General features: G+C 51.6%; 1 protein-coding gene across 1 annotated transcript; it reads right to left on the bottom strand.

Annotated features, from left to right (window-relative positions):
* Window positions 1–4,617: 4,617 nt before the first annotated feature.
* Window positions 4,618–6,019, bottom strand: LOC120661471 (L-ascorbate oxidase homolog). Its single transcript, XM_039940353.1, has 3 exons — window positions 5,779–6,019; window positions 5,536–5,638; window positions 4,618–5,389 (listed from the first exon to the last, which is right to left on the bottom strand). Exons 1-3 carry the CDS (start codon window positions 6,007–6,009, stop codon window positions 5,052–5,054), a joined length of 672 nt encoding a protein of 223 aa, XP_039796287.1. The 5' UTR covers window positions 6,010–6,019; the 3' UTR covers window positions 4,618–5,051.
* Between the last annotated feature and the right edge of the window lie 5,575 nt (window positions 6,020–11,594).

Raw genomic sequence — 11,594 nt, 5'->3', positions numbered from 1 at the left:
CCCGAAGGTACTCCATTATGGGTTTTCTCCAATCTTCAGCTGAGATGATTGAAACTTATTTTTCTTTTTTCGTTTTGACCGAAGGTCTTGTGATTTCTTCGAAGAATACATCCGAAGGTAGTTGCTCTTTTCTTGATGCTGCCTTTGCCAGCTTGTCGGCTTCGTCGTTCATGTGCCTCGGGTTGTGAACGATGTCGAAGCCCTTGAAATACTTCTCCATGGATCTGACTGCATCGAGGTACTCGATGAGCTCTGGTTTTCTTGCCTCTGAGTCCTTTTCAATGTGGTCTCTGACAACCTTCGAATCTGTTCTGACTATGAAATTTTAATGGCCAAGGGCTTTCATTTTGCAAAGACCCAGGAGCAAGGCTTCGTATTCAGTGGCGTTGTTTGTTGATGATTCGAGGTTGCCGAAGGTTAATCTTGCTGCGTATCTTGTTTTTGCTCCCGAAGGAGACTCTATGATTGCAGCAATGCCCGCTCCGTCGTTGCACCATGCTCCGTCACAGTGCACGATCCAGTTTCAGTCAAAGGCTCCTCTTTGAAGGTTGGGGATGTCCAATCAGCGATGAAATCTGCCAGTACTTGCGATTTTATGGTTGTTCTTCTTTCGAAGTCTATGTAGAACTCCGAGAGTTCCGAAGCCCATTTGGCGATTCTAACTGAGGCCTCTATGTTGCTGAACAAGTCATGCAAAGGTTGATCTGTGACCACGATTATCTTGTGAGCTTCGAAATAGTGTCGAAGCTTCCGAGCAGACATGACCACTGCGTATGCAATTTTCTCTAGCTCTGAGTATAGGAGCTTTGAGCCTGCAAGAGCTTCAGATACGAAGTAGACAGGTAGCTGTTGCTTCTTTCCTCCGACTTCTCTCTCGAGGACGAGTGCTGCACTGACAACATAGTAGGATGCTGCGATGTACAGGAGTAATACGTCCTTCGGGTCAGGTGAGGTCATTTTGGTCATGTTCTGAAGATGTTTTTTGAGTTCCTGAAGGGCTTTGCTTTGCTCGTGGCCCCACTCAAATTTGTTTGCGTTGCGAAGGACCTTGAAGAATGGTAGGCTTCGGTCTGCAGAGCGGGGAATGAATCTGTTTACGGCTGCTATCCACCCTGTGAGTTTTTGTACGTCCCTGATGGACTTTGGCTCCTCCATGTTCCAAAGAGCTTTTACCTTGTCTGGATTTGCTTCGATACCTTTGGTGGATACCAGGCATCCTAGCACCTTTCCTTTGTGGACCCCGAAGATGCACTTATTGGGGTTCAACGACAGTCTTGCTTTTCTCAAGCTTGCGAAGGTCTCGGCCAGGTCTGCCACATGTTTGCTTCTTATTGAACTTGTTACAACAATGTCATCGACATAAGCTAGGACATTCCTTCTGAGTTGATGCTCCAAGACCACAGAAGACATTCTTGAAAAAGACTGTCCTGCATTCTTTAATCCTTCGGGCATCCTTACGAAGCAGTAGGTGCCGAAGGGAGTTATGAAACTTGTTTTTTCTTCGTCCTCTTTCCTCATCCAAATTTGATGATAACCGGAGAAACAATCCAGCAGAGACATCAGTTGACTGTTTGCCGCATCATCAACAACTCTGTCGATTCTTGGCAGTGGGAAATCATCCTTCGGGCAGGCTTTATTGAGGTCAGTAAAATCTATGCACATGCGCCACTTGCCATTCTTCTTTTTGACTGGTACAGTGTTTGCCAGCCACGTTGGGTATTTGACCTCTCGAATGACATTTGCATCAAGCAGTCTCTGGACTTCGGCCTTTACCGCAACGACTTTTTCGTCTGACATTTTGCGAAGCTTTTGCTTCTTTGGCTTGATATTTGGGTTGATGTCCTAGTGGTGCTCAATGATATCTCTACTGACACCCCGTAGGTGACTGGCGGACCATGCAAAAACATCTTGGTTCTTGCGGAGGAATTCAAGAAGCTCTTTTTCCTCCTCGGGCTTGAGGGTTGCGTTGATGGTTACCATCTTGTCGGGTAGATGCACGTCAAGGGGAACCTTCTTGACTTCGCAGTCTTCTTCGAATGTTGTTTTCTCGATGTCTCTTTGCTGTTCTTTTAAGGTATCAGGCTTTGACTCAGTCCGAAGGTTATGGACATTTTTCTGTCCTGGGGTGTATCCCTACTCAATGTCCCGTGCAAGTTGCTGGTCTCCGCGGATGGTGATGACCCCCGCAGGAGCCGGAATCTTCATGCACAAGTACAGCTGGTGAACTACAGCTTCGAACTTGTTGATTGTCCCCCTTCCTAGGATTGCTCGGTATGGGTAGGGCATTTCTACCACATCAAAGGTGATGTGCTCTGTTCTTGCATTTGCTGTGTCTCCGAAGGACAAGGGTAATTATAGTTTGCTGATTGCGTTCACTCTTTTTCCTCCGAATCCCATTAGGGGGATGTCCGAAGAATGAAGCAGGCTTCGGTCGATACCCATCTTATCGAATGTGTCGGAAAATATGATATCTGTAGAGCTGCCAGTGTCAACCAGTATCTTGCCAATCCTCCAGCCTTGAATGTTTACCTCGATGACAAGAGCATCTGTGTGTGGGTAGCTGATGAGGTTGACATCTTCTTCGGAGAAGGTGATCGGAGAGTGTGACCACTGGGTTCTCTTGGTTGGACCTTCGGAGATGATGCAATGGACTTGCCTGAAGTAGTCCCTGCGCTGCGTCTTGTTTTCGAAGTCCAGGGTGGAACCTCTGGAGATGGGCATGATCATGCCGAAGGATGGGAGTGCCGCGGGTTGGCTATTTGTTGTTTGGTTTTCTTGTTTTGGTGGGTGAGCTGGGGGTGGTGGTAGCTGCTCCTGGGTGGGTTGAGCTTGGGTTGTGGGTTGAATGGTTTGCGTTTGAGGGTTTGGCTGCGGCTGCCAATTTTGATTGTAGTTGTAGTTAAACATGGGTGTGCGGTATGCTTGTGTAAATGATGGTGGTGGAACGAACGAAGGTTGCGTGTACTGTATTTGTTGAGGTGGTTGGGTCTATGGCCATGTAGTGTGCCCAACTAGCTTGGCTTTTTTCTCGGCCTCCATTCTGTCAAGGGTCTTCTTCTTCTCCGGGCACTGGTTTGTTCTGTGGTCAGAGTCAGACCCATGGAAATGACAGAAGAATTTTTTGGGATCACGCGAAGGTCCACGACCCCGGCCCCTTCCTCTGCCGCGACCTCTGCCCCGTGCCCCGGACGAAGGTTGCTTGTCGTTTGAGCGTTGGGGTTCCGACTCTGGTGGTGTCATGAAGGGATCGAAGGTTATCTGATCCTCATCTTCATGTGAAGGTTCCAGAGGTAAGATGAGCTGGTGAGCTGGCTGCTTTTCTTGCTGTCATGTTTGTTGGTTGTATTTCTCTGCCTGACGCATGATTCTTCTTTGCTCGACCCTTCTGCAGTGGTCTGCGTCTGACTTCGCATACTTTTCTGCTTTTGAATAAAGCTCCTCTAGAGTCCTCGCAGGTTCTCTTATGAGGTGGGAAGCAAGCTGGCCAGGCAAGAGACCCTTGATGCATTTCTCTATCGCATCTTTCTCTGGGAAGTTTGGGATTTGAGCCTTCTTTTGGACGAACCTCCGGAAGTAGTCATAGAGAGGCTCACGGTCTTGTTGGGGGCATTTGAAGTCTTTTACAGTGTTGGCGTTGAGCCTTCTAAAGCCTTGGAAGTCCTGTAGGAGCCTTCCTTTCAGCTGATACCAGTTGTTGATTGATTGCGGAGGCAAGTATGAGTACCAGTTGGCCACAGAACCTTCGCAGGCCACGACGAAGGACTTGGCCATGGTGGATTCGTCACCTCCGGCCGAAGCGATGGTTGCTTCGTAGGCCATGAGGAACTGAGTTGGATCTGTTGTAGCGTTGTACTTGGGGAGCTGTGTTGGCTTGTAGCCGAGCGGCCATGAAGTTCGCTGCAGAGCGACTGAGAGTGGGAAGGTCGGGTCAAATGGGAGGTTGATCGGCGGTGTCCTTTGATTCTCATTATGGGCGAAGGATGTCTGGAGGATGACGCGGTTTTCTTGCTGGGAGGAACCTTCGGGCATTTCTTGGTATGCCCTCTGCAAGCTCTCAACTTCTGCCTCCATCTCTGCTAGCCTGCGCCTGGCCTCGGCTAGCTTGTTTGCTTGGTCCAGTGCCCTCTTTTTGGTGGCAAGCTGGGCTTGGATGTTCTTTTTCTTCGCTTCAAGTGCTTTTAGCTTGAGTGCTGCTTCTGTGAGTTGATGAGCTTCGGTGTTTTCTGTGTTATCGATCAGGTCTCCATGAGCAGCAGCTTCGTTGGTGATGTCTTCCATTTGTGGGTTGGCTCCTTTGTGCTGCGGTTGAGGGCCGTCGAGAATGCGGCCAGGCTCAGTGGAGGTGCTTGTGGTGCCGGCGGTGGCTTTCTTCTTCGCTGGGGCCATCAAGGGTTGTCTTTCGTGCTGGAACGGTGGGTGCCGCTGTTGGGATCTTTGCTTCTTGGATGCCCAAACATGGAGCATGAACAGTAAGAAAGATGACAAAAAAATTAGGTGTCGAACTCTCCAACAGCGATTAGAAAATTCAACCCCCTACACTGTGGGGAGGGGGGCTATTTATACCTCTAACCCTCGGCCAGATTTTTCCAAATTGCCCCCTCCCAACTCATTTACAGCTCACTTCTAGCCGTCTTCGGGGTAAAATTACAAGGTGAGAGGTTTACAAATCCGACCTTCTCACGTAACCGAGAGGTGTACAAATCCGACATTCTCACGTGTTCATGTTTTACACACATATCTACAGCTGACGAAGGTTTTGACAACCTTCGGGGACCTCTGGGGATCGGAGCCGTGAAGGTTCTATCAACGAGCAATCAGCCGCCACCTTCGTTCCCGAAGTTGATCCCTTTACCCGAAGGTCCTGGTCTTCGAACATGTGCCTCTGAGCAACCCTTCGTCACCTTCGGCCGAAAGGAGGCGATATCCTTCGTAGCCGAAGGTTCCTGTGTTTATGCTTGCGCTTCTGGGCAGCCATCCGTCACCTTCAGTCCACGGAAGGTGATATTCTTCGTATCGAAGGTCATGGTCTTTGCGCTTGCGCTTCTTAGTGTTCATCCGATACCTTTGGGTATGCTTGGCTCCATCTCGTTGGGACCCTGCAAATATGTTAGGGAGCATTTCCGAGGGTGAGGGGTTGACCCGAAGGTCCAATCCCCAACAATCTTGGTGGTGAAGCGCGTGGAGACGACGACGGCGTAGTCGAAGGCGGGCTGGTCAGCGGTGAGGAGCACGGAGTAGGACTGGCCGAGGTGCACGTCGAGGGACGAGTAGGTGGTCTGCATGGTGTGGGAGCCCTCCACCTCGACGAGCTTCATGGTGTGGCCCTGGAACCGGATGTTGAGGGAGGCGGCCAGGCCCACGTTGGTGATCCGGAAGCGGTACGTCTTGTCTGCAGCGGTCAGTGTTCCGGGATTCAGACTGAATTCCAGTGCCCTTCGGCCGGTCGGTTCCAACTCCGACAGCAAAATTCAGAGTTTTGCTAGGGAACGAGAAAATAAACCCATGCCCCGATCGATGAAGGTGGCTAAGGCTTACCAGGCTGGACGGTGAAGGTGTAGCCGTTGGGGCCCCGGCCGTTGATGAGCAGGCCGTCAGGGAAGCCGATCGCCTTGCCGCTGTCAAGAACGTACCTCAGGTCCTGCTATGGCAGTCCAAGAAGAACAGATTCTCTGTCAGAACTCTCTAATAGAAGAGATCCTGTGTATGTGAAAATGAAATGCAGTAATTTCTGAAGCTGAAGAAAAGATGGCATGGCATGCTGCAGAGGCGACGACGTACGGTGTGGTTGGCCCTGTACCAGTCGCCGATGAGGGCGGTGTAGTCGGCGGCGGGCGGCGGGAAGGGGACGGGGATCTGGGGGCGGCCGAGGACGCGGATGCCGCCGAAGCCGCCGGCAGCCTTGTGGAAGGCGAGCAAGGGGAAGTAGTAGTAGGTGCCGATCTGGTCCTTGGCCTGCATGATGTAGGTGAAGTTGGCGCCCGGCGGGATCGGGCACGTCGTGCCGGCCATGCCATCCTCGAACGAGTTCCGCCGCTGCTGGAGCCCGCTCCTGCATCATCACACGCATCGATCTGGTTGTCAGAAACTAACACAGGAACTGGTTCGATCGGTCGTTTGCTGATCGACCGATCGATCACAGCCGCGCGCACTGGAAAGTTTTTATTTTCAAAAATTCGTCGTGGTCTGCTGGTCCATCGCCTCCCGCTACGCGTGCACCCGGCCCGTCGTGTCGTGTCGCCGTCGCGCGTTGACGCAACGGCAACACGCCCACATGCAGCGACGCACCTGCATTATACTGTAGGTACGTATCCAACGTGCCGCAACTCGCGCGCGTCGCTCTCATCATCATAAAACAAACTCAACGGTACGACGTAATGGCGCCCAGCCCCAGCCCCAGCTCGACCGGGGCCGCCGGACCGGCCCGTGCTCCCTGTGCCGTGGCGGGCTCGAGGCTGGCCTGACCCGGTCGAACCCGGCCGGTCCACCGACACTCCCAGCACGTACCCGACAGGGTAAAATGCGTTCCCCACGCATGCACTGTGTTTGACAGAGAGACTCTTTTTTTTACTACGGGGAGGTAAATATTCCCGGCCGCGCCGTTTCCGACGGGGGAAGAACCAGAGCGGGGTGAATAGGCAACAGTAGGGGCCCGTGAGGGCGTCATAACTTTCCGCGGAAACGGACGCGGCTGCGCCGAATCTGCAGCGGCTCGGCGGGCGGCGGCGGCATGGCTTGTCCTCAGGCCACAGGCCACCATCCCACGCGAGTAGTACGCGACGCGAGAGCGCGCCCGTGCCCGCGCCGCGCGAGGGATGCGCACATGTCTCGCGCGGGACGGGACACGCGGGGGCGTGTAGCAAGGAGTAAAAGCCCACGGCGGCAGATCACGAGACGCCGCCGTTGTACTTGCCAGCTGCTGCTGCTGCTTGCTCTGCTATGCCGTCCCGGGCAGGAGCCGCCCCCAGAAAAAGAATGGCGGGAAATAGATTTGTGCAGATTGGACCTCCTACTACTATGATCCGATCGGAACGCCTCGCATCCTCTGCACGCCTGCACTGCACCGCCGCGTGCGTGCATGGACCTTTTCGTCGCGGCTGCTCTGTCCTGTCCTGTGTGTTTTGTCTAAAAAAAGAAAAAAACACGAGCGGCGAATGTGGCCGTACCAATTTTGGTGCTGGCTTCGCTACCACAATTTGACTCTTCTTTCGCCCAAAAAAAAGGAAAACAATTTGACTCTGCTACAGTACGTGGCGCTCTGCACCCGGCGGGGCATATTCGTCCTCGGCGAAGCCAAGACATCAAACATGCCTGGCCACCCGGAAGCGCAAGCGCAAACATCAAGGCCTTCAGTCCAAAGGGTACCGCTTGCGCCGCGCCGAAGGTGACAAACAACCACCCGGAAGCATAAACTCGAAGATCAAGACTTTCGGGAAAAGATCCCACGACCGGGAACGAGGATGACGGCTGGTCGATCGTTGATGGAACCTTCATGGCCCGAACTCCCGGAGTTACCCGAAGGTTATTGCAATCTCCGGCGGCTGAAGACATGTGAATAAAACGTGAATATGTGAGAAGGTCGGATTTGTACACCTCCCGAATACGTGAGAAGGTCGGATTTGTAAACCTCTCACCTTGTAATTTTACCTCGGAACCGGCTGAGAGTGAGCTGTAAATGAGTTGGGAGGGGGCAATTTAGGAAGACCTGGCCGAGGGCTAGGGGTATAAATAGCCCCCTCTCTCCACAGTGTAAAGGGTTGAATTTTCTGATCATTATTAGAGAGTTCGACACTTACTTTCATTGCCATCTTTCTTACTGTTCATGCTCCCTGTTTGGGCATTTACAAAGCAGAGATCCCAACAGCGGCGCCCACGGTTCCAGCACGTAAGACAACCCTCGATGGGCCCAGTGAAGAAGAAAGCCATCGCCGGCACCACAAGCACCTCCACTGAGCCTGGCCGCAACCTCGACGGCCACCAACCGCAGCACGAAGGAGTCAACCCACAAATGGAAGACATCAACAACGAAACTGCCCCTCATGGAGACCTGTCTGATAACACTGAAAACACCAAAGCTCATCAACTTACAGAAGAAGCACTCAAGCTCAAAACCCTCGAAATGAAGAAAAAGAACATCGAAGCCCAGCTTGCAACTAAAAAGAGGGCAATGGACCAAGCCAACAAGTTAGCCGAGGCAAGGCGCAGGCTAGCAGAGATGGAAGCAGAAGTTGAGAGCTTACAGAGGGCATACCAAGAAATGCCCGAAGGTTCCTCCCAGCAAGAAAACCGTGTCATCCTATAGACAGCCTTCGCTCATAATGAGAACCAAAGGCCACCGCCAGTCAACCTCCCATTTGACCCGACCTCGCCACTCTCAGTCGCTCTGCAGCGAACTTCATGGCCGCTCGGCTACAAGCCAACTCAACTCCCCAAGTACAATGCCACAACAGACCCAACTCAGTTCCTCATGGCCTACGAAGCAACCATTGCTTCGACCGGAGGTGACGACTCCACCATGGCCAAGTCCTTCGTCATGGCTTGCGAAGGTTCTGTGGCTAACTGGTATTCGTACCTGCCTCCGCAATCAATCAACAACTGGTATCAGCTGAAAGGAAGGCTCCTCCAGGACTTCCAGGGCTTCAGAAGGCTCACTATCAACACTGTCAAAGATTTCAAGTGCCCCCAGCATGACCGCGAGCCTCTCTATGACTACTTCCGGAGGTTCGTCCAAAAGAAGGCTCAAATTCCAAACTTCCCAGAGAAAGATGCGATAGAAAAATGCATTGATGGACTCCTGCCTGGTCAGCTTGCCTCCCACCTCATAAGAGAGCCTCCGAGGACTCTAGAGGAGCTTTATTAAGAAGCAAAAAAGTACGCGAAGTCAGACGCCGACCACCGCAGAAGGGTCGAGCAAAGAAGAATCATGCGTCAGGCTGAAAAGTACAACCAGCAAACATGGCAGCAAGAGAAGCAGCCAGCTCACCAGCTAATCTTACCTCTGGAAACTTCGCATGAAGATGAGGATCAGATAACCTTTGATCCCTTCATGACACCACCAGAGCCAGAGCCCCAACGCTCAAACGACAAGCAGCCTTCGTCCAGGGCACGAGGCAGAGGTCGCGGCAGAGGAAGGGGCCGAGGTCGTGGACCTTCGCGTGATCCCAAAAAATTCTTCTGTCACTTCCATGGATCTAACTCCGACCACAGAACAAACCAGTGCTCGGAGAAGAAGAAGACCCTTGACAGAATGGAGGCTGAGAAAAAGGCCAAGCTAGTTGGGCACACTACATGGCCACAAACCCAACAACCTCAACAAATACAGTACACACAACCTTCGTTCGTTCCACCTCAACCATTTACACAAGCATACCGCCCACCCATGTTTAACTACAACTACAATCACAGCTGGCAGCCGCAGCCAAACCCTCCAACGTAAACCATCCAACCAACAGCTCAAGCTCAACCCACTCAGGAGCAGCTACCGCCACCCCAGCTCACCCACTAAAACAAGAAAACCAAACCACAAATAGCCAACCCGCGGCACTACCATCCTTCGGCATGATCATGCCCATCTCCGGAGGTTCTACCCTGGACTTCGAAAACAAGAGGCAACGCAGGGACTACTTCAGGCAAGTCCATTGCATCGTCTCCGAAGGTCCAACCAAGAGAACCCAGTGGTCACACTCTCCGATCACCTTCTCTGAAGAAGATGCCAACCTCATCAGCTACCCACACACAGACGCTCTTGTCATCGAGGCAAACATTCAGGGCTGGAGGATTGGCAAGATACTAGTTGACACCGGCAGTTCTGCAGACATCATCTTCTCCGATACCTTCGATAAAATAGGTATCGACCGAAGCCTGCTTCAACCTTTGGAAATCCCTTTAATGGGATTCAGAGGAAAGAGAGTGAATGCAATCGGCAAACTGTCACTCCCCGTGTCCTTCGGAGATACGGCCAACGCAAGAACAGAGCACATCACCTTCGATGTGGTAGAAATGCCGTACCCATACCGCGCAATCTTAGGAAGAGGAACAATTAACAAGTTCGAAGCTATCGTCCATCAACTATACTTGTGCATGAAAATGCCAGCTCCCGCAGGGGTCATCACCGTTCGCGGGGACCAGCAACTTGCGCGGGACATTGAACGGGGATACACCCCAGGACAGAAAAATGTGCACAATCTTCGGACCGAATCCAAGCCAGTTACAGTCGAAAAGCACCAAGGGAACAGCGAGAAAACAACCTTCGAAGAAGACTGTGAAGTCAAGAAGGTCCCCCTCGATGAACACCTCCCAGACAAAATGGTGACTATCAATGCAACACTAGAGCCTGAAGAGGAGAAAGAACTTCTTGAGTTTCTCCGCAAGAATCAAGATGTTTTTGCATGGTCCGCCAACGACCTTCAGGGAGTCAGCAGAGACATCATCGAGCATCGCCTGGACACCAACCCAAACAACAAGCCGAAGAAGCAAAAGCTTCGCAAAATGGCAGATGAAAAAGTCGCAGCAGTCAGGGCCGAAGTCCAAAGACTGCTAGATGCAAATGTCATTAGAGAAGTCAAGTACCCAACATGGTTGGCAAATACTATGCCGGTCAAAAAGAAGAATGGCAAATGGCGCATGTGCATTGACTTCACTGACCTCAATAAAGCCTGTCTGAAGGATGATTTCCCATTGCCAAGAATCGACAGAGTCGTCGATGATGCGGCAAACAGTCAACTGATGTCTCTACTGGACTGTTTCTCCGGATACCATCAGATCTGGATGAGGAAAGAGGATGAAGAAAAAACAAGTTTCATAACTCCCTTCGGTACCTACTGCTTCGTGAGGATGCCCGAAGGACTAAAGAATGCAGGACAGTCTTTTTCAAGAATGTCTTCTGTAGCCTTAGAGCATCAACTTAGAAGGAATGTCCTGGCTTACGTTGATGACATTGTTGTAACCAGTTCAATAAGAAGCAACCATGTGGTAGACCTGGCCGAAACCTTCGCAAGCTTAAGAAAAGCAGGACTGTCCTTAAATCCCAACAAGTGCATTTTTGGAGTTCACAAAGGAAAGGTGCTAGGATGCCTTGTGTCCACCAAAGGCATCGAAGCAAACCCTGACAAAGTAAAAGCTCTTTGGAACATGGAGGAGCCAAAGTCCATCAGGGACGTACAGAAACTTACAGGGCGGATTGCAGCCCTAAACAGATTCATCCCACGCTCTGCAGACCGAAGCCTACCATTCTTCAAGGTCCTTCGCAACGCAAACAAATTTGAGTGGGGCCCTGAGCAAAGAGAAGCCCTCAAGGCGCTCAAAAACCACCTACAGAACATGGTCAAAATGACCTCACCTGACCCGAAGGATGTGTTGCTCCTATACATCGCAGCATCCTACTCTGTCGTCAGCGCAGCGCTCGTGCTCGAGAGAGAGAGCGAAGGAAAAAAGAAGCAACTACATGTTTATTTCGTATCCGAAGCTCTTGCAGGCTCGAAGCTCCTGTACTCAGAGCTAGAAAAAATCGCATATGCAGTAGTCATGTCTGTCCGGAAGCTTCGACACTATTTCGAAGCTCACAAGATAATCGTGGTAACAGATCAACCCTTACATGA

This window comes from Panicum virgatum, chromosome 2N, assembly GCF_016808335.1.
Source record: "Panicum virgatum strain AP13 chromosome 2N, P.virgatum_v5, whole genome shotgun sequence".
NCBI lineage: Eukaryota > Viridiplantae > Streptophyta > Magnoliopsida > Poales > Poaceae > Panicum > Panicum virgatum.
This window is presented reverse-complemented; position numbering and strand designations above follow the sequence as displayed.